This window comes from Macrotis lagotis, chromosome 2, assembly GCF_037893015.1.
Source record: "Macrotis lagotis isolate mMagLag1 chromosome 2, bilby.v1.9.chrom.fasta, whole genome shotgun sequence".
Taxonomy (NCBI): Eukaryota; Metazoa; Chordata; class Mammalia; order Peramelemorphia; family Peramelidae; genus Macrotis; species Macrotis lagotis.
Window position 1 is genome coordinate 78037657 of NC_133659.1, and position 21689 is coordinate 78059345.

Consider the following 21689-nt stretch of genomic DNA (forward strand, 5'->3'; position numbering starts at 1 on the left):
ATGGCAAAATGTAACCTAATATACTGGTAACAAATGTGAAACAATGAGTACAAAGACAACAAGCATGAAAAAATGGGAAATGCAAGTAAAAAAAATCTACAACCACTGCATTTCCAGTTTTTAGACCCCAAATTTTTCAAAAAAGAGTGCATGTTATACATGGAGAAATATGGTATTCTGCTCTTTAGAAAATATGTCACATAATCTGTTCTCCGGCTGCAACTTCAAGACTTTGGTTGTATAGGACCCACCCAAGTTTGAGCCATGTTTGCTTAGCCTATGAGAGACATAAGGGCCCCCTCATGAAAGGGAAAGGCATCAGAAAACAAGAAGCCCAACATCTGTATTTTTGAACCTTTGCTACTGTTTCTTGCCTCTGGAGCCCAGCAAAGCCAGACTATACTCTCTTTTCCATGGCAACTCTTCATAGACTTCAGGTTTTTAGTTCCTTCAACTGATCCTTTAGTAATCTCTCCATACTGGTTGCACTTTTCTAGATAAGTTTGAGCTTGTCACTGTCTTTCATAAAGTGGCAATGCCCACCTTCCCTGATATGAGATTATGGCCTCCTTTTCATCAGATTTTTGGATAGCCAAGTCACAGTGTTGACTTGTCACATGTCAACAGTGCAATGAAATGCCCAGATCATTTTCACATTAGCTTTTATCCAGCAAAGATATCTCCCAGTGCCATGTGCTCTTCTAAATACTTGTAACATTGGTGTTTTTTTTAAAAATAAATTTAAATGAAATTTAATAAAAATAAATATAGCTTCTTTAGATTCAGTGCATTATTCTTACCTGTTATATGTTAACAATAAGATTCCTAAAAATAACTGCTTTACTTAGATACTTGTAGTTTCATTTTTTTTCATATTTATTATCTTATGATTGACTTGTTTTTTCTTTGTGTATTTCTTAAACTCCTCAACTCATTCATTGTAGCAAGCATCTGGATTATCTATTTGAGCCTGAGTGGGAGTGAATTCTGGCCTCATTCATTTAGCTGTGCCCCAGGATTTCAGACATGTTTGACCTACTGGCCTGATTTTGAGGGTATTGGAATCAGAATATTTTAAACATGTGTTTTGTCTTCTGAATTGCACACCCCAGGGGTCTTTCTTGATGTTATTTTATTTGTGGAGGTTTTTTTTTCCCCTCTAAGGTTCCTTTCAGGTAATGTTATTGTTCAGATAGTAGAAACTTAGAAAAACATGAGTTTATTAATTGTTCTGGTATTAAAACAATTGTTTATAGACTGTTAGCAGTTTTTAGTGTATATGTCTTGTTTGGACTCATCTCATTGCGAGATTGTTTTGATATACACATACAACTTCTCTCCTGGTTTATATGATGGTTTTCATTAAGTTAAATAACTATAATCAGTTAACTGACTATTGGGCAATTAATTTTGTTGTAAAATACATTAAATGCTGTGGTTTGGAATTGAATGAATTAAAAAGAAAAGAATCCTGTCCAGTAGAATTGTCATGCTATTCCATATGAAATGCATAAAAATAATTTGTAGGACATGAATATTCTTGATTTGAGTTGTAAAGATAAGTCAGGTCAGATTTTCTTTCAGTATTAGGAAAAACTATTTCACACTTTGATTCAAAAATGAATAAGTTTGACTCTAAATCATTACTTATTAGAGAAATGTAAATTAAAGCATCTCTGAGGTACTACCTCATACCTCTCAGACTGGCCAATATGACCAGAAAGGACAGTGATCAATATTGGAAGGGATGTGGGAAATCCAAGACACTAATGCATCATTGGTGGAGCTGTGGACTCATCCAGCCTTTCTGGAGAGTAATTTGAAATTAAGCCCAAAGGGCAATAAAAATGTGCATACCCTTCAATCCAGAAATACCATTACTGGGTCTATACCCTGAAGCGATCATAAAGAAGGGTAAAAACATCACTTGTACAAAAATATTCATAGCAGCCCTGTTTGTTGTGGCAAAGAATTGGAAAATGAGTGAATGTCTATCAGTTGGGGAATGGCTGAACAAATTGTTGTATATGTATGTTATGGAACACTATTGTTCTGTTAGAAACCAGGAGGGATGGGAATTCAGGGAAGCCTGGAGGGATTTGCATGGACTCATGCTGAGCGAGATGAGTAGAACCAGAAGAACATTGTAGACCCTAACAGCAACATGGGGGTGATGATCAACCTTGATGGACTTGGTCATTCCATCAGTGAAACAATCAGGGACAATTTTGGGCTCTCTGTAATGGAGAGTACCATCTGTATCCAGAGAAAGAATTGTGGAGTTTGAACAAAGACTAAATACTATTACCTTTAATTTAACCAAAAAAAAAAAACCCACAACCCTATTATCTTATTATGTAATTTTGCTATCTCTTATATTTTATTTTCTTCCTTGAGGATATGATTTATCTTTCAACACATTGAACTTAGATCAATGGAAACAATGTAAAGACTAACAGACTGCCTTGTTGGGGGGGCCAAGATTAGGGGGAAAATTGTAAAATTTAAAAACAACTTAATTTAAAAAGCTTAAAAAAATGAATGTTTATATCAGTTGATAGTGAGTTGCCCTTTTCTCAAATCTTTAAGTGGAGGCTGGATGAACATGTCAATAAGAATATTGTAGTAGTATTTCTCTCTATATACCTTGAATTCATGATCTTTGAGATTTTTTGATTCTACAGTTACTTTTCCAATGAAGAATAATTAGGTTACCCAATATCTTGCATTACACATAGACACACATTCATGTTAAAAATGAATATATTACCTGAATATTACATGCTACACTCACCCTTTAAAATGAAAAGAGGGGTGGCTAGGTGGCGTAGTGGATAAAGCACCGGCCCTGGAGTTAGGAGTACCTGGGTTCAAATATGGTCTCAGACACTTAATAATTACCTAGCTGTGTGACCTTGGGCAAGCCACTTAACCCCATTGCCTTGCAAAAACCTAAAAAAAAAAAAAATGAAAAGAGAGTGAATAAATAAGTGACCGAAGGATATATAGTTTACAGATGATTAATTATGTACTAGGGAGAACTTGTGGATAGAGCACTAACCTTGAAGTCAGGGGATGGGAGTTTGAATCCAACATCAGACACAGTTGACACTAGCTATGTGACCTTGGACAAATCACATAATCCTGTTTCCCTCATATCCAAGGCATTCTCCTATCATCCTGATCCCCATCTGGCCACTGGACCCAGATGGCTCTTGAGGAGAAAGTGAGGCTGAAACAGTGAAAAAGTGAAGGAGAAACATAGCAGCCCCTCACTCAAACCCAGTTCATGTGCTTGTTATGGCATCACCTCCCCTGATGCCATGATCTTCAAGAACAAAGGAAAACATCATGTAGTTAACAGGCAGAAATTCGCCTGTCTTTTTTTAAGCTTTTCCTGTTTTTAACCTGTCCAATCCCTAGGGTTTACTGTTTCCACGAAAGACATTGAGATCAAGGATTGTTTTGTATCCTTATTCCTAGCACAGTATCTGACACATAGTAGGCAGCTAATAAATGCTTTATTAATTTTGTTATCTAGTATGTTGAAGAACTTCCTTGTATATAAAGTAAAATAGTGACTTTGTAATCTTTGTTGACCGTATTGCTGATGGTTTTCTTTTTAGTCTTTGATCATCACAGTGAAGTGGAGAGAGAGAATTAGATGTCAGATAAAATCAACTAGATTCTGAGCCATCTGCTCCTTGACTTGTAGCTCTCTCTAGCTTCATTTTCTTGTCTGGTAGATGGTTGACCTGGGCCTCTCAGAATCCTCTCACTTGTAATATAGTGAACCTGCGATCCTATCTCCTCTTAACCCACTCACTTCTGAACTAGACAGATCCTCACTTCAAACTTGGACTCCTGTTCTGGAGACCCTCTCTATAGCTTTGCCATTAACTTGGAGTTGAGTGTCCTGGAATGGTTTAGATCTTCCATAGCTTTGATGTTTATATAATAATAGAGAAACGAGCAATTATAGTAATAATGACTTGACAATTTTTAGAGGTGAGGAAATGGAGACTCAGAATGCTTAAGATATTTGTCCAAAGTTATACCATTGATGGTAATAAAAGGTGACATTTTTATGTATAGTTATTAAATTTTTTTTAAATCTTCATCTCCATTGCCTCATTAGATCCTGATAACAAACCCTGTCAGGAGGTATGAGTATTACTTCTGTTTTTTAGCTGAATAGACTAAAACTTGTAGAGGGTTAAAATTTCAAGACTAATAAATTTCCAGAAAACCCTTAAAGAGCTAAAAAAGCATTTCTGAATAGTGAATCAAATCACAAATTGCTTTCATATTCTTCTTGTGTTTATAAATTCATAACTCCTCTTTGATTTAAAATTACTGCCTTTCATTTGTAAAAATAATGCTGCTATGAAAATCCATTTTTAAGTTACATGTTTTGAGTTTCCCAGCAGTTTGATTCTTGCACTCAGATTACCATGTAACCTAAAAGTGAAAATTGCCCATTAAAATGGTATATGTACAAGTATGTTTATTGTTGTTCAGTCATGTTTGAATTTTCATGACTCCATTTAGGGTTTTCTTGGCAAAAATACCGAAGTGGTTTGTCATTTCCTTCTCCAGCTCATTTAATAGCTGAGGAAACAGAGGCAGATAGTTAAGTGAACTTTCTCAGGGTCACACAGTTAGTGAGTGAGGTCAGATTTTAACTTACAAAAATGAATCTTCCTGATTCACTTTGGTGCCACCTTAGTTCCCACACCCACAGTGTCCTGGATAGAATGTTTGACTTGGGATTGGAAAGACCCGTGTTCAAATTCCTCCTGCATTGTATAGCAGTGTGATCATGGGCAAGTCACTGAATCTTTATAGTACCTCAGTTTTCTCCCTGTAAAATGGAGTTAATACCTATATCACATAGTTACTCTAAAGCTCAAATGATGTAATATCTGTAAATCACTTCTACTTTACTCTTTTCTTATTTTTAAGGAACACACACACACACACATACATATATACATATACATATACATACATATATATATATATATATATATATATATATATATATATATATATATATATCTCCAGTTACCTGGTGATTCGTTTTTTTAAATGGCCATTGTTGTGAAACTGCTAAATAAAGACTTTTTGAAAATCTCAAGCATTAGCTAAGTGGTTCACTGGTTATATAGAGTGATCAACTACCCGGAGTCAAGGAAATTGGAGTTCAAATTTGACCTCAGGTACACACTAACTGTGTGACCCATGACAAATTATTTAATGTCTGTTTTAGTTTCCATGTCTGTAAAATGAGAATAATAATAACATTACTTCCCAGAGTTGTTGTAGGGATCCAGTGAGATAGTAATTATAAAGCACTCCAGTTCAGTGCCTGGCTTACAGTCATGCACCACAGACATGTCAGTTCTCATCACTATTCGCCATTCTGGGCTCACCCCAGAACAGTATAAGATTGCCCACCATGGGAACCTCTGGGCCTTTCCCCTTCAGAGTGGAAACAAGTGTGTTGCATATCTTAGTTGTTGTCATTGACACCGTACAGTATACAAATATAGAAGCTCCAAGTCTTGTGCATTCTACTGGAAAAATGAACTGCTGTGGAAGTCCTTTAATGCATCTCACCTCTTCCAAATTTCTGTTTCTTTTGTATTGGAAGGAAAGCCTGGAATTTCAAATAAAGTACCCCTGCAAAAGCTTTTTGTGAGAATTCTCCTACCCTGTTCAGCGTTTAGCTGATTGGCAACTAGTGACTAACTCCAATGAGCTTAGATGAGAGAGCATAGAACCTCCAACAGTACCTCCTCTGTTCTTCTGAGCATATTTTTGGGTCTGCTTTAGCATTCTGCAGATAGCATTAATTTGGTTCTAGGCTTCTTTCTCTGTGTGTGTGTGTGTGTGTGTGTGTGTGTGTGTGTGTGTGTGTGTACGCATTTGCATTTTATGTATATACACAGCGTGTGCTGAGATGAAACAACAGCTGGTATGCAGCTGTAAATATTATTCTGGGAACTCTTCTGCAAGTCAGCTAGCTGTACCAACAAAAATTGAAAACTTTTTGGGTGCTTTTCCATGATTACTATTAACTATTTAGAAGACCCCCATGGTAGTAAGCACTTTATTTTACTTCCCACTAATACAATTTCATAGTGTTAGAGTTTGTCATCTCCTAATGATCTTATTATAGGAAAGCTAGCTATATCATTGAGGGATAATTGGTGAGAATAATAGTAAATGAGAGATTTCCAGTTTGACACTTAAGGGTAATGTCCTAATTTTCTTAATCCAGGACAAGGAAAAACATTGTCTGAAATTCTCTTTAAAAAAAAACAGCAACACAAAGAATAGTCATTGTTATTCAGAATAGAATTGTAGTGGTAGTTGTTTCACTAGACCCTCATGGAATTCCTCAGAACTAGAAACAACAGAGAAGCATTTATGTGCCTGAGCAGCCAGCACTTGAATATTATTTGGAGACAGGAAACCCTTCTCCTCTACTCAAGGAGATTAGAAATGCTTCATTGTGTAGGAGGTTTAAGAATAATTCTTTGGGGAAAAAAATTCTTTGGCACTCTATGAACAAAGGCTGAATTCTCATTGTTAATTTTTGGACTTTCTTATTGTCTGTCTCATTCCCCCAGTTTGAGTTGCATCCTTCAGAGCAGGAAGTATTGCTTAATTTTTTTTGTATTTTTTTAAACATCTACCCTTCAATTTTTGTTAATGAAAAAAATGCTATATAGTCCAAAACAAAAAATGCAACATAGCATTGAAAAATGAAATATTTTTTTGAATATGTGACTTCCTATTTTGTGACAATTTATTGAAATTCAGTGTGAGGATAACTTGTTTTGCCTTTAAGTTTTTAGATAGGTTGCTTTTCTTTGTCCTTGAAGATAGAATAGAAGTAACATGTTGGGTCTTTTTGTTGGTGCTGCTTTTTGTTTTTGTTTTGTTCTGTTCTGTTTTGTTTTGTGAGGCAGTAGTGTTAAGTGACCTGCCCAAGGTCATCGAAGTGTCTGAGATCAAATATGAACTCCTGGGCTAGCTGACTCCTGAGCTGGTGCTCTCTCCACTGTGCCACCTAGCTTCTCCTGTGCTATTGTTTTTAGTTTATGACAGCAGCATTGTTTGTTGAAATTCAAAGTTTCAAACAAGTTGCTCAGGAAAAGTGTTTATCTTAGAAAACTCATTTTACCAAGAGAAGTTTTTAATGCTTGGGATGATATTTCCCCTAATTCACCAACAGATTTGAGACCTTTGTTACCCTCCATCTTGTTTAGCCCACCTGCGGGAGGTGTATGGAGTGTTCAGGGAGGACTAATACCTGATGTCAGGGCTGGTTATCTACCTTTAGTGTCACCTTACTCTCACCAGTGACTCCAAGAAGCTGGAGCATGTTCAGGTGTGATACACTTTAAAAAACACTTAATAGGGGCGGCTAGGTGGCGTAGTGGATAAAGCACCGGCCCTGGAGTCAGGAGTACCTGGGTTCAAATCTGGTCTCAGACACGTAATAATTACCTAGCTGTGTGGCCTTGGGCAAGCCACTTAACCCCATTTGCCTTACAAAAACCTAAAAAAAAACACTTAATAAAAGTTTATTGATTGATTGCTTTTTGTGATTTCTTCTAGGGCTGGGGTTTAGTAACACTAAGAGAAGTTAGCAATAGCTTTCCATTGCCTATTGGATCCAAACTTGTTACCTTGGTATCTAAGACCTATAATTGGGCTTCTTACCTATACAATTCTAGTCCTACTATTCTTTAATGCATGTGCTGTGTTCTAGTCAAGCATGCCTTTCCATTCATACCATGTTCTTTTTCATCCACTTAGCTCTTTATATTATTCCTTTGAATACCAGAAAATTTCTGTTCTGTGTCTACCTAAATCCAACTCATTCTTCAAATTCTAATTCATGTTACCTCTTCCATGAGGCTTTCCTTTTTGATTGTGCCTTTCACTGATCTCTCTCTCTCTCTCTCTCTCTCTCTCTCTCTCTCTCCTGCATATTCATATAACATATATAGCTTATGCAACATAATTCAATGCTTAATGATACTATGTCTTCTATTGTTCACTATTATTTATTGAGTTTAAATATGTCGCATTCTTCTGTATACCATACTTCTTCTCTAAACCTTCTTTATCCTAGAGAAAGATCAGAATGCTTTTAGCAAATGATGGATAAATATTTGTTGTATATTCATGGCAGATGGAATAGATGATCTGAATAAATGTAAGCTTCAGAGGCAGACTGTTTGTTGAAGATTTTAATTTTTAATATCAGAATGGAGTTTGAAATTCATATTAATTAAAAGTTAATAGTTCAGTACAGACATTTGGACTGCTCTTCTCTAGTTTTTGTGATAGTATCATCTAGAGGAACATAGTGAATAGAACTCATCTTAAAATCAGGAAGACCTGGGTTCAAGCATTCGTACTGGACAAATCACCTGACCTCCTAGTGTCACACACACTCCAACCATTCTCTAGGATAAAAATTGCTTAGAGAAGTAGTATGGCGTACAGAAGTATGAGACATGGCTAAACTCAATTAATAGAGAATAATAGAAAACATGATATCATTAAGCATTGAATTATGTTTCCTAAGTTGATTGTTGTTGGGGCAGTAACAGAGCTCAGGAAGCCCTTGCTTCCATTGCTTTAGCTGTAGTGTGACACTACTTTTATGGGCATAGCCCAAGGAAAGGACTTGAAATTTCTTTCAGTATGAATCAAAGGCTGTGTAGCCATAATATAGTAGAGGGAAATATTCCATAGTGTTGAATGCATAGTTTTTATGGTACTCCTTGATTACCTGGATAACCATGTCAGGCAATTAGTTCATGGTCTCGTAGATTAAAAGCTGGAAGGGACCTAAGAGATCCTCAGGTTCTACCTCTTCATTTTAGAGGAAGGAACTGAACTTGAGAGGGTAAGTGATTTTTCCAAGATCATGTAAAGAGGTAGAGGTAAGGGGGCAGCTAGGTGGCGTAGTGGATAAAGCACTGGCCTTGGAGTCAGGAGCACCTGGGTTCAAATACGGTCTCAGACACTTAATTACCTAGCTGTGTAGCCTTGGGCAAGCCACTTAACCCCATTTGTCTTGCAAAAACCTAAAAAAAAAAAGAATTAGAGGTAAGATGAGATTTGAACCTGTGTCCTCTGACTTTAGAGCCAGTTAATTCTCTTTCTGTTAAACAGCATTGCCTTAAAGCCCAGTTGTGGCTATATATTTTCATTGTCACAAATAATATATAGATGGTACTTTTTAAGGGTGATCCTTTCCTCTTATACTTAATCCCTCGTGTCCTAAATTAGTCCATCTGTAAAATGGGACTGGACTATTTATATTTTAATTCAACAAAGATACATTCAATGCCTATTCTATACAAGGAACAACTAATTGCTGATGATAGAAAGACAAAAAATGAATGAGATCCTGCTCTCATGAGCCTGAAATTCCTGAAAAGAATATATGTACAAAATAATTCAGAGATTTCATGGCAGAGCACTCCTAGCTGGGGAGAATAAGGCAGGTCCTTACACTGGTCCAGAACTGTGCTTCGAAGGAAGCAAAGATGGAATTGGGGAAGAGGTATATTGTAGATAGAAAACCATTTATGCAGAAACTCAGAGGCAAAGGATAGAATGCTAGGAACTAAGGAAGAGTTGGTCCGGTTTGCATGGAAAGATCATTCAGGGAAGTTACATGGAATAACAATGAGAAAATAGGTGGAAGAGAAATTGTGAATGGCTGTCTTTGTCAACCTTGAAGAGATCCTGATTTATTCAGGCTACAAGTCAACCTTCACTGAACTTTATCCAGAGAATGGCACAATCATAGCTGTACTTTAGGAATGTCCAACTTGGAGCATGGTTTGGAGAAGGAACGGTGGGACAAGAAAGCAGGGAGACTAATCAGTAGGCAATTGCACTATTCCGGAGGTATACTGATAAAGACCTGAACTAGATGGAGCCTGCCTAGAAAGAAAGGGATGAAGGGAGGCAGCTAAGCTTCTATAAGCACTGCCAGTCATAAGCGAGACAAATACAAAGCCAAGAGTTTTTCCCCCCTCAAAAAACTTATATTTAATTGGGGAAAGTAATATATATATATATATATACACACACACATGTACCAAGCAGTTTTTAATAAGTATATGTGAACAGTTGAGGGGAACCAGAAAGACCTTATGAAGGAGGTAACATCTGACCTCAGCTTTGAAGGAAACTATGGATTCTAAGAGGGAAGAGGTAAGAAGGAAATGCGTTTAGTTAGCATGAAACTTTGTCAAGGTAGAGAGAGAAGATCATGGATGAGGAAGATCAAAAATGCTGATCTGACTGAACCACAGAGCAGAGGACCCAGAGGAAGAAAAGGGTTAGAGAGCTAGATAGAAGGTTTGAAGTGCCAAAGAGAAGATGTGCACCTGATCCTTGAGTTGATAGGGAGGCACTGAATTTGAGCATTCCTTTACAATGGTAACCACCTTTGGTCTTCAAGACCATCACTTTGGCACCTCTATAGAGATCATCTAGATAAGATCACACACAGATCTGGACTCAGAAGATTTGGATCTTGTCTTAGATTATTCCAGTGTGTAATTTATGTCACTGTTTTGAGGCTCATTTTCCTCATCTTTAAAATGAGGTGTATTGATTAGAGCAGGAACACTTCACCTGGTATTCTTGAATTGGATTTAGAAAATATTTTGATAACTGTTTCCATATAATTGGTTTCTTTTGTAATTCTCTCTTATTTATTTTGTGCATTTAAAAGCATTCTAAGAAGAGATTCATAGGTTGCACCACACTGGCATTGGGATCCATGTACAGAAAAGGTTAAGAACCACTGGTGTAATTGATTAGCAATATATTTTCCTGTTCTAAATTTATGTTTTCCATCAACTACATTATGGGTAAATGAGACTTTTGTGTGCCAATCCAGTAGCAGTTTATAATTTTTTTAATTTGGTAGATGTGTTGAGTGTTCAAAAACCCAGTGAAGAAATGAACTTTTAGAACACAGTCTGTTTATAAGTTGAAGACTACCTTTATGTTAACTTGGGTCAGCATACTGCATATCAGGCTTATTTTGTCTTTTTTGCTTTGGAGAGCAAAACTTTCCCTTATTAACCTTGGTGTGTTTGATCTCTAGGAAAAGCTTTTGACATCACATATGTGCGCCTGAAGTTTCACACCAGTCGTCCTGAGAGTTTTGCTATCTACAAACGTACCCAGGAAGATGGGCCCTGGATTCCTTACCAGTACTACAGTGGATCCTGTGAGAATACCTACTCAAAGCCCAACCGTGGTTTCATCAGGACAGGCGGGGATGAACAGCAAGCTTTGTGCACTGATGAGTTCAGTGACATTTCTCCTCTCACTGGAGGCAACGTGGCCTTTTCAACACTGGAAGGAAGACCCAGTGCCTACAACTTTGACAATAGCCCTGTGTTACAGGTAGGTGTCTGAAATATATGATCAACTTTGGAGGAGGAAAACTCTGCCATGTTCTCAGCTCAAGAAGGGAACTGGAAGTATTTTAAAAGAACTTAAAGCTTTATTTATGAGATTACAGAGTGAATTAAATACCTATTGGATAATCAGTTATCCATTACAAAGTTAAAGTAAAATTATTTTGTTTTTGCTGTTCAACCTAAATTTTATAAATTTGTTCTTTTATTTATAAACCAACTTGAGAATGCATTCCAAGAAATGAATTTAGTAATTATTCTTGAATTGAGTAGTTTTAACATTAACTTCTGTGGTTGAGACAGAAAATTTGTGCTTCTGACCTTTGAAGGGAATACTAGGGTTTGACATACTGAGTTTATTGGCCATGTTTCCTTTTTCCTCTTTGTCATTTCATGTAAAATTAGACTTATTTTAAAAGGGTCACTCAGATAAAATCAAGGCAAGTTTCAGTGGCTGTTAATCATTCCCTTTTAAATCCTTTTGGAAAGATGAGAAAATCTTACTGGCAAAGTTGAGGTTGGAGAGGGATTGGCATAATTTGGACAAAGTTCTTGTAACGGTAGGACAGGGTGTATTAATTTGCAGAGGCAAGAGAAAAATTGGAAGTGGTTTTGTCAGTGTTATATTAGTATTATGAAAGGTTATTCTGTGTTCTTTCTGTCCTTGCCTTTACTTATCTTGGCTTGGAGATGTCTAGTTTTGGAATTTCTGTTCTCTTTTCCCATCTTAACTATGATATGGGGATAAAGACATAAGATAGTGCTCTAATTGTCTTTCAGTCTCTAGTTCCCTTTTGTTTGTATTTCTTTATGAATGTATTTGCCTGTTTTTATTGTGGAGTAATGAAAGCATAAGGTGAACAGTTTTGCTCAGAACTCTCTCCTAGGTAAATATTCTTAGTTCTCAAGATTATGGCTTTTTTTTTTCAGAGACAGATAGGAAGCATTTGACATTGAAAGAAGTGAAATATTCATAAAACATAGAGTAGATGGCTTCAATAAATGGAAAAACAGAAAACTGAAAAAAAAAGGAGTAGGCTATGCATGAATTCTTTTAGTCTACCAGGAAAATATTTAAGAGACTTTCATAAAACATGTATGCATATAAACATAAGTATGTGGGTCCTCATTGGGTGGGGAATATCAGTGACTAATTTATGTGTTAAAATGAAAGTAACACATTTTAGGCAACAAACAGGCATCTTGACAAAAACTTCAAAACTGATGGAATTCAAACCCATTGAGAATTTGTGAATGTGTGTGTGTGTGTGTGTGTGTGTGTGTGCATTTTTAACATCTTAGATAGGCAATGGTATAATTTTTATAGGAAAAAGTGATCACTGACTGGGATTTCTGAGTGAGTTTCCTAACATTGGGCCTATCTTTTAGTGCTTTCTGTTTCTAGGAATGAAGGCATTTGTTGTCATCCAAGTAAAAGAAATCCTTTGGGAATAAATGAGCTAATTTTCTGAAATTGTTTGGACTTTTTATAATTTTATTTAACTTGATACTCTTGAAACCAATAACTGTCCATTTGCAGATAGTGTTCTTTTAGGTGCCAAGCAATTTGAAACTGGCATAGACTCATTAAGCCTCCATAGAACATTCAGTAAAGACAATACTTAAATAGTTGAAGAATTAGAAGTCATACACATATTATACACAGTAAATACTTAATAGACTTAGCTAATTGAATTTCCTGCACATAAATTAATTGAAATCGTGAGATTGTAAGTAGAATTTGTTTCTAGAGTTATGCTGTGAAAAGTGAAATGAGGAAGTTGTCTTCTACTTAGGTGATTGTCTTTGAATAAAAGGAGGTGAGAGAGGGAGAGAAGACAGACAGGAAGAAGAATAGAGGGGCAGAGAGGGAGGGAGGGAGAAAGAGTTCAAGAGTTGGTCAGATTAAAAGAAGAAAACCTATATATGGTGGAAGGTGATCTTTGTGTATAGTTTAGGAATAGGTTTGAAGTGAGTCAGTTGATGTAGTTGATGATGACTGTTGAATAGTTCTACCTAAGAAGAATGGACGCAATAAGTAAGGTGGTTGAAAGTTACTAGAGAAGGAATATCACAGAATATGAACAGAGAGGGTTGCTATTAGAAGGTAGATATTTATTATCTTTAAACTTGAGATTTTATTGTTGGTGAAATCCTAATTTCATTCCAAATCTTTGTTTTGATTTTTTTAAAGTATATTATTTTGTTTCTGCTTTCTGTCTCTCTTTTTTGTTTTTGTTTTTTTAGGAATGGGTAACTGCCACAGACATCAGAGTAACCCTTAATCGTCTGAACACTTTTGGAGATGAAGTGTTTAATGACCCCAAAGTTTTGAAGTCTTATTATTATGCAATTTCTGATTTTGCTGTGGGTGGCAGGTAAGTAGATTATTAAATCATATTTAAAAGACAGTGAAGTCCCTGACCCCCCCTTTAACAGTATGGCCTACCAACTTGTTTACAGCTATATTTATTGTTTCTGATATGTGATTCTTATTCTTTCCAAATAAGTTGATATCTTTCCTACTAATTCTCTTCATACTTTTGTTTTTCCAGCTAACCTAACCTACTTGCTGTCTTCTGAACTTAATACACCTTCACTTATTTCTGTGCTTTTTTTCACAATCTATCCTCTTTACCATACCCTCTTAGAATGTTTTACTTCTCTCAAGGCTTAGCTCACCTGCCTATTCCTACTATAAACTTTGTCTAATATTCCCACAATAAAATAGCTTTTTTCCCTCTTGAAATTAATTTGTATATAACTTTTTATTTTAAAAAGTGTTTTTGACCCTCACTTTTTACATACTACTTTGTGCATAATACTTAATAACAACTTGTTATTCTGCTATAATAAGAACTGTAGACCTGGGCGGAGAGTTGTCATGAGAACTGTTCTTTGGTTTAGAATTTTAATTATTCAAGGTGATAAATTGCTAAGTTTGTTTTTTAAAAATTGTATTAACTTGTCTGCACATTAACTGCTTATTATGAGAAAGACATTATGCTAAATGTTCCCAAGGATACAAAAATAATGAAATATTGTCATTCTCTTCCTTTAAAAAAGTCAACAAACATTTACATACCAACTGTGCTAAGCTCTAGGGATATAAAGAAAGGCAAAAATGCCCCCTGAATCCAAGGAGCTCACAGTCTAGTAAAGAAGACAACATGACAACAACTAGGTATAAAAAATATAAGTGTGAGTTAAACTGGAGATAATGTAAAAATGGAAAGTCCTGGCACTAAGGGGAAAGGCCTCTGGTAGAAAATAACTTAGTATGAACTTGAAGGAAGTCAAATAATGATGAAAAGGGAGGATATTTCAGTCATGGGAAACAATCTGTGAAAATTCAAAGAATAGGTAGGTGCAGTGTTATGTATGATGAACAGTAAGGAGGTCAGTATTACTGGAATAGAGTTAGTTGTAAGAAATGTAGTCTGCTAAGAAGGGGAAGGGACTTGGTTAGGAAGGACTTTAAGAACCACACAATATTTTGTAGTTGTTCCTGGAAATACTGGGAGCCACTGGAATTTATTGAATTGAGTTGTGACAAGGTAAGACTTGCACCTTAGGAAGATCAGTATGATACCTGAATGGATGAGAGTGGAGTGGGGAGAGTCTTGAAGCAGGATTACTAACTACTAATTGGCTCTTGAAATAGTCCAGGTATGAGGTGATGAGAATCTTTACCAGAATGGTGTCAGAAGAGAAGGTGATATGTATAAAAGATATCAATAAAGTAAATTGACCAGTGGCTTCAGATAGGACATATGGGGTTTAGAGAGGGAAAAGAGCCATGAGGATGGCAGCTAATTTTTGAGCCTGGGTAGTATGCTAGAAAGTTGTAACACAGCTTGGAACAGGGGAGGGTTTGAACATGTTGTTTATGTCTGTTGGACATCCAGTTTGAGAGGGTCAATAGACAATTGAAGATGTAAGATTAAATATCACAAGAGAGAGATTAGATCTGGATAAGAAGATTTGAGAGTCATCTGCATAAAAATGATTGTTGAATCCATAGAAGTTGATGAGATAAAACCAACTGAAATAATATAGAGGGATGAGAGAAGAGGCCCAGAACAAAGGCCCTGTGAGACACCCATGGTTAACAGGAGTGACTGGAAGGAAGATCTTGCAAAGGAAACTTGTTGGAGTGGTCAGAGAAGTAAGAGAAGCTGGAGAAAATAGTGTTCTCAAAACCTGGAGTGAAAAGTGTCAGAGAAAGGCCATAGGATTATTTGATAATTATCATTGGAACTTTTGGAGAGAGCACTTAGAGTGGAGTGATGAAATTAGAAGGCAAACTGTGGAGCTATTAAGAAAGAGGAGAGGAAGTGGAAACACTTATTGTAGATGACCCTCTCAAGTTGTTGAGCCACATGAGGGAGGAGAGATAAATGACATTAGTTAAGAGATGGATGGATCAAGGAAGGATGGGGGGGTCATGAAGGAGATTCTGTTTGTAGGCAGCAAGGAAGTAGCCAGTAGACAGGGAGTTATCAAGATGACAGAGAGTGAGAGTGAGGATGACAAAGGGAAGTAATTTATTGTGGAAGAATGAATGGAATGAGGGATTTGCTTTGGCAAGAGACTACCTCATGTGAGATGGAGTAAAAGAGGCAATAGTGAATGAAGGAATCTAAGGAATAGAGAGATGAAGAGTCAGGGAGAAGAAACTGCTCATGGTAAATGACCTCAGTTTTTTCAGTAAAATATGAGGCATATGGTTCCCAACTGAGAAAGCAGGAGAAAGATACATAGCAAACTCTAGGAGGGATGAAAGGGTTTAAAATAGAGTTGCCTTGCCACAATGAGAGCTTATTGAAATTATGTATAACATATTTGTTATGGACTCAGTCAACACAGTTGTTATTTTTCTCTAGTTTCATTCAGGAGAACAGCAAATGGCAGAATTATGGCAAAGCTGAGGCTGGCAGGACATGATGCACAACTAGGACTGAGGGTATGAGCTTTGAAAGAAGAGTCCAGTGTAAAGTTGAGCTGCTTCATCAAGGGGTCAAGATAGAGAAGAAAAGAGAGGGTAACAATGATGGCCTAGAAAAGGACTGAGGGGTGGGAAGATTGGAGGTTGTGGTGAGGACAAAGAACAGAATTTGGGCTTACAAGTCAGAGAGTGGTGAAGTGACCATGAACACAGAAGTGGAACACTTGTGAATGATGCCAACAAGAATATTATCATGGATGACCAGAACTGAAGTGAGGTGAAGGAGTAATCCTGGCAATAGAGTAATGAGGTACTGTGAGAGGTTAGTATTTAAAACACGAATCAGTATGTTTGTTGATGAACTTGTGAAGAAAGGAGATGTCATTGATGACTGGTAGATTACAACATCCAAACTGAGTAATATTAGTAATCAGGGTTGAGGTTTAGCAGGAGGAACAATGAAAGGCTAAGGGAGCAAGGTTGGAAGTATTGTGTTGGAAGTTTGAGATAGGAAGGGGAGATTAGAAAGTATGAAAAGCAGAGGAAAATAGATATATGGGATCTGGAAATAGAAAGGTCAAAAAGTTTTGCTATATTTACTTTATGTTGTCTTTTGGGCAAGAAGATATTTCTGCTAGCTATTGGACATAGGCTTTGACATTTTTTTTCATTGTTAATGATAGACTTCACAGTCTTTGACCTACTTTCCTTTTTATTCCCCACCCCTTTGTGAAGTGGCTGACTAACATTAAGGTTGCTATTGTGACAGTTTTCTTTTTCTTTGTAAATATTATTGATTTACTAAAACTGAATCTGCTTATAAGGATGCTAGCTAATAGTAATTGAATATAACTTAAATGCTACAGTTTATAAACTACCTCTCAAATCCTTTGGGTAAGTAGTAAACAGCATGAGTCTTTTGTTCAAAATTATATCAGTAAGGATATAAACATTGGAAAAGGTACTAACAGTGTAATCATTTGTGTTATTGACTATCATAAACTGCCCAGAAATTTCCCTTTATCTCTGATCTAGAAAGCTTTGAAATTCTCTTCAGTTTCTTTCTGTCTTTGCAACCTCACTGCCCACAAGCATCATTTTCTGCTGCTCTTTGGGAGTTATATTTTATTAATTTACTTCTCTCTGCAGGTGTAAATGTAATGGACATGCAAGTGAGTGTGTGAAGAAGGATTTTGATAAATTGGTATGTAATTGCAAGCACAACACCTATGGAGTAGACTGTGAAAAGTGTCTTCCTTTCTTTAATGATCGACCATGGAGGAGAGCAACTGCAGAGAGTGCCAGTGAATGTCTTCGTAAGTACCCTACATTTGACACCTATTATTGAATCTGTAGATTGTTTTTAAAATCTCCAGTGGAGAAAAAGGGAGCATATAAATGGCTTCATTTTATTTCTTTGTTAAGAAGAAAATTCAGAAAGAGCATTTTTTCATTTGAAAAGTGAGGGAGTACAAATGGGAGACTGCAGTCATATTAGTTGGAAATTACAGACACAAAGAAATCAACAACATGCCAAATGTATGTGCTTTATAATAATACTTTGATGGACAAGCCTACACAATGGAACTTGAGCCATAATAATTCAGAACTTTCTTAGGTTCTCATTATTCCTATCTTACCTTTCTTCTTGGAAAACTAAAACATTGTGGATCAAGAGAGATTATTGCTCATCTGCTAGAATATCTGTGGTTAGGACTTCTTAACCCAATGAGCATTTTGCATAAAGCTACTAAAAATCTCTGTATGGAAAAAAAAAAAAAGAAAGTTAAATGGTTTTTTCATATGTTCTTCCTATTCAGAGTGTGCTTTGAATGCTGTTTATCTAGCTAGATGACTAGCTAGAAAATTTAAAAAAAAAAAAGGAAATTTGACAGATGCTATGTTTCAGACTTCCACTTTATGTGAAAGGATGTTGCACAAAGCCCTTAACTACATCATTCCCTAATTCACATGTATCATAAACTTACAAGGTGCTAACCAAATGTTGAGGACTCTAGTTAATTTTGATTATGAGCAGGAAAAATTTATCCCATAAACCTGAGCATCTGTGAAGTGTGTAAGGTCTTTCAGATGTAAACCAGCTGTGATCATTATGGAGATAACAACCTGATGATTTGGATGTAACATTTCTAAATGGTAGGAAGCTGTCTTTTAACTGGAAAGTATACTATGAGGGAGAAAGAGAAAGACCCAGATAGAGTTGGTGGTGCTAAGCACACCTTAAGTAGAGTGCAAAGAGAATAGGTTTTTCTCCTTTATAATAACTTATTTAGCAAAATTCTTGATTCAAAGAAAACATGAGAATTGGATTATTTTAGTTAAATGACTTACATCGATGTGCAAATTAAACTAATTTTTTGTTTTTATTTTAAGGATAAGGTTGAATTTATTCAAGATTATCAAAAGACAACAAATAGTTTTCAAAATCTTTTTGTTCCATTCTAATATCCTATATGATACCTTTTAGTGTTATCTTTATTTTAATGAATTCAAAATGCTTCATCTAAACAAGTGCTAGGTAAAATAAAGGCAGCATTAAAATGTATTTCTGTAGAAAAAATTCTGTAGAAAAAAATAAAACATTTCACAATAGTATGACATCTCACCCTGACAGGAATCCTGTTGATCATTGCATTTCATAGGTTTGGGGTCCAGAGACACTGAAATTAAATGCCTATAACTTTATATTCTTTTTTTATTAGGTTTTTTTTCCCCAAGGCAAATGGGCTTAAGTGGCTTGTTCAAGGCCACACAGCTAGGTAATTATTAAGTGTTTGAGGTCGGATTTGAACTCAGCTACTCCTGACTCCAGGACTGGTGTTCTATCCACTGCGCCACCTAGCTGCCCCAACTTTATATTCTTTTATATCCTCTTACATAGCAGTTATCCCTGGAAAAGTGGCTGTTATTCACAATTTACATAAGTAGGGGAGAATTGGGGTCCAAGCAGGAATAAAATCCTGGCCTTTCTGACTTTAATTTTGCTATTATTATAACAGTAAAAATGTTAAATTGCCTTCTTTCCTAAACTATTTAATATAAACACACAATTTGAGACAATTATAATCATGTAGAGTGATTAGGATTCAACTGTTTGAATTATTAGGTCAAACAGCAACTACTCAGCCTGTTACAATTCCATGAATATCAGGCTTCTTGGCATGGTGATGTGGAAAGGTGGCAGAGAGAATGAGTTTGAATAGAATGAGGAAGAAATAAGAGAAAAAAACTAGTAATTTTCCATTATTTTTTCTGAATAGAAATGTTTTATTTATCTTTGAGGGGGGGGAAATATGAAATCTTATAGGCAGTTTGACAACTTATATAAATCCTGAAAAAGTCATATTGGTATTATATCTATTCTTTTTTGGCAAGAAATAACAATTTTAAAAGTAATATATGTTTAATTTGCAACTAAAGGAACTGATGGAGACCCATAAGACTCTAGATCAGCTTAGCCTTAGAGGGTAGAGTGTAGATCCAAAGGGTGGAAGTTTAAGGGAGGTAAATTTTAGCTTAATATAAGGAAGGATTTCATAGTAATTAGAGCTATCCAAAAATAGAGTGAACTGCTTCATGAAGTGGTGACTTAATATTCATTACTGAAATTATTCAGATAGAGGCCACCAAGGGGAATCATGCATGACCACATGTTGGGGCTGTTGTAGAGGGAATTACAGTCTCTTTACTTTTTGAATTTCTTATTTTTATTTATTTAAGTAAGGCAATGGGGTTAAGTGACTTGCCCAGGGTCACACAGCTAGGCAATTATTAAGTGTCTGAGGCCATAGTTGAACTCAGGTACTCCTGACTCCAGGGCTGGTGCTTTATCTACTGTGCCACCTAGCTGCCCCCTGAGTTTCTTATTCTTGATTACTATTGAATTCTAGAGCAAACTGTTTCTTTTCTACAGCCTTCTTTTCCTCACAGATATCTAATTTGAGAAGGATAAAGAATCAAATGATTTAGAACTGAACTTATCCTTATTTTATCCCTGTCTTCTTAAACAGTTACTATAAATAAAAAAATTACTGATGCAGGCTTTTTAATTGCAACTAACCAACTAGTAAGAGGACAATATAGGAAAGTCATGAAATACAGAGATAAGCACAGGTTTAAAAAAAGAAAGGGGAGACTTTCCTTTTCCCACCCCACTCCTAAGTCAACTGACTGATCTAGAGCAAAGGGATTTTCCTGACAAAGGATGTTCGTTTTGCTGGGTAGTTGATTCTCAGTTGTAAACTAAGATCTTTTGCCTTCCGGATCATCTTATTCCAAGCCCTACAAGCCCTTAATGTAGATGCTGCCATATCCTGTGTAATCCTAACTTTAGAGCCACAGTAGTTGAATTGTTTGTTTCTGGCAGCTTTTAGTATTTTCTCTTTGACTTGGGAGTTTTGGAATTTGGTTACAATATTCCTGGAAGTTTTTCTTTTGGGGTTTCTTTCAGGAGGTGATCAGTAAATTCCTCAATTTCTATTTTACCCTCTGCTTCTAGGATCTCAGGACAATTTTGCTGTATTATTTTTTGAAAAATGAAGTCTAGACCCTTTTCCTGGTTGTGACTTTTGGGTAGCCCAATAATTTTTAAATTGTCTCTCCTGGATCTGTTTTTGAGGTCAATTGTTTTTCCAATGAGATATTTCACATTTCTTCCAATTTTTGTTTTATTTTTGGAGTAGTTTTATTTCTTCCTGATTTCTTGCAAAGTCATCAGCTTCCTTTAGTTTTCATTCTGCATTTGAAAGAGTTATTTTCTTCAGGAAGCTTTTTTTTTAAATCCTCTTTTCTAGCTGGCCAATTCTGCTTTTTTTAGGCATTCTTCTCCACATTTGCCTTTTGTGTTGCCTTTTCCATTTGACCTAAACTGGTTTTTAACATATCATTTTCTTCAGTATTTTTTTGTATTTCTTTCATCAAGCTGCTTATTTGGTTTTCATGATTTATTTGCATCACTTTCATTTCTCCTCCTAATTTTTCCTGTATTCCTTTAATTTCTTTTCAAAGTCTTTTTTGAGCTCGTCCATAGTCTGAGTCTATTTTCTATTTCTCTTGGAGGTTTTGAATATAGGAGCTTTGATTTTGTCATCTAATGAATCTTCCATGGGACCAAAGTAATTTTCTATGGTCAGATTCTTCTTTTTCTCTTGTTTGCTTCTTTCCTCATCCTATGACTGATTTACTGCACTTCCAAGACTTTGGGGGGCCTTTTGGGACACCCCACAGAGACTTGAATTCCT

At 36.0% G+C, this 21689-nt stretch overlaps 1 protein-coding gene across 1 annotated transcript in view; it reads left to right on the forward strand.

The window, feature by feature from the left end:
- LAMC1 (laminin subunit gamma 1) overlaps positions 1-21689 on the forward strand; it is a 128327-nt gene that overhangs the window by 62159 nt on the left and 44479 nt on the right. The window contains exons 2-4 of the mRNA XM_074222201.1: positions 11162-11466; positions 13728-13858; positions 17578-17744. Coding sequence (XP_074078302.1) covers positions 11162-11466; positions 13728-13858; positions 17578-17744 — 603 coding nt within the window. The remainder of the gene's footprint in view (positions 1-11161; positions 11467-13727; positions 13859-17577; positions 17745-21689) is intronic.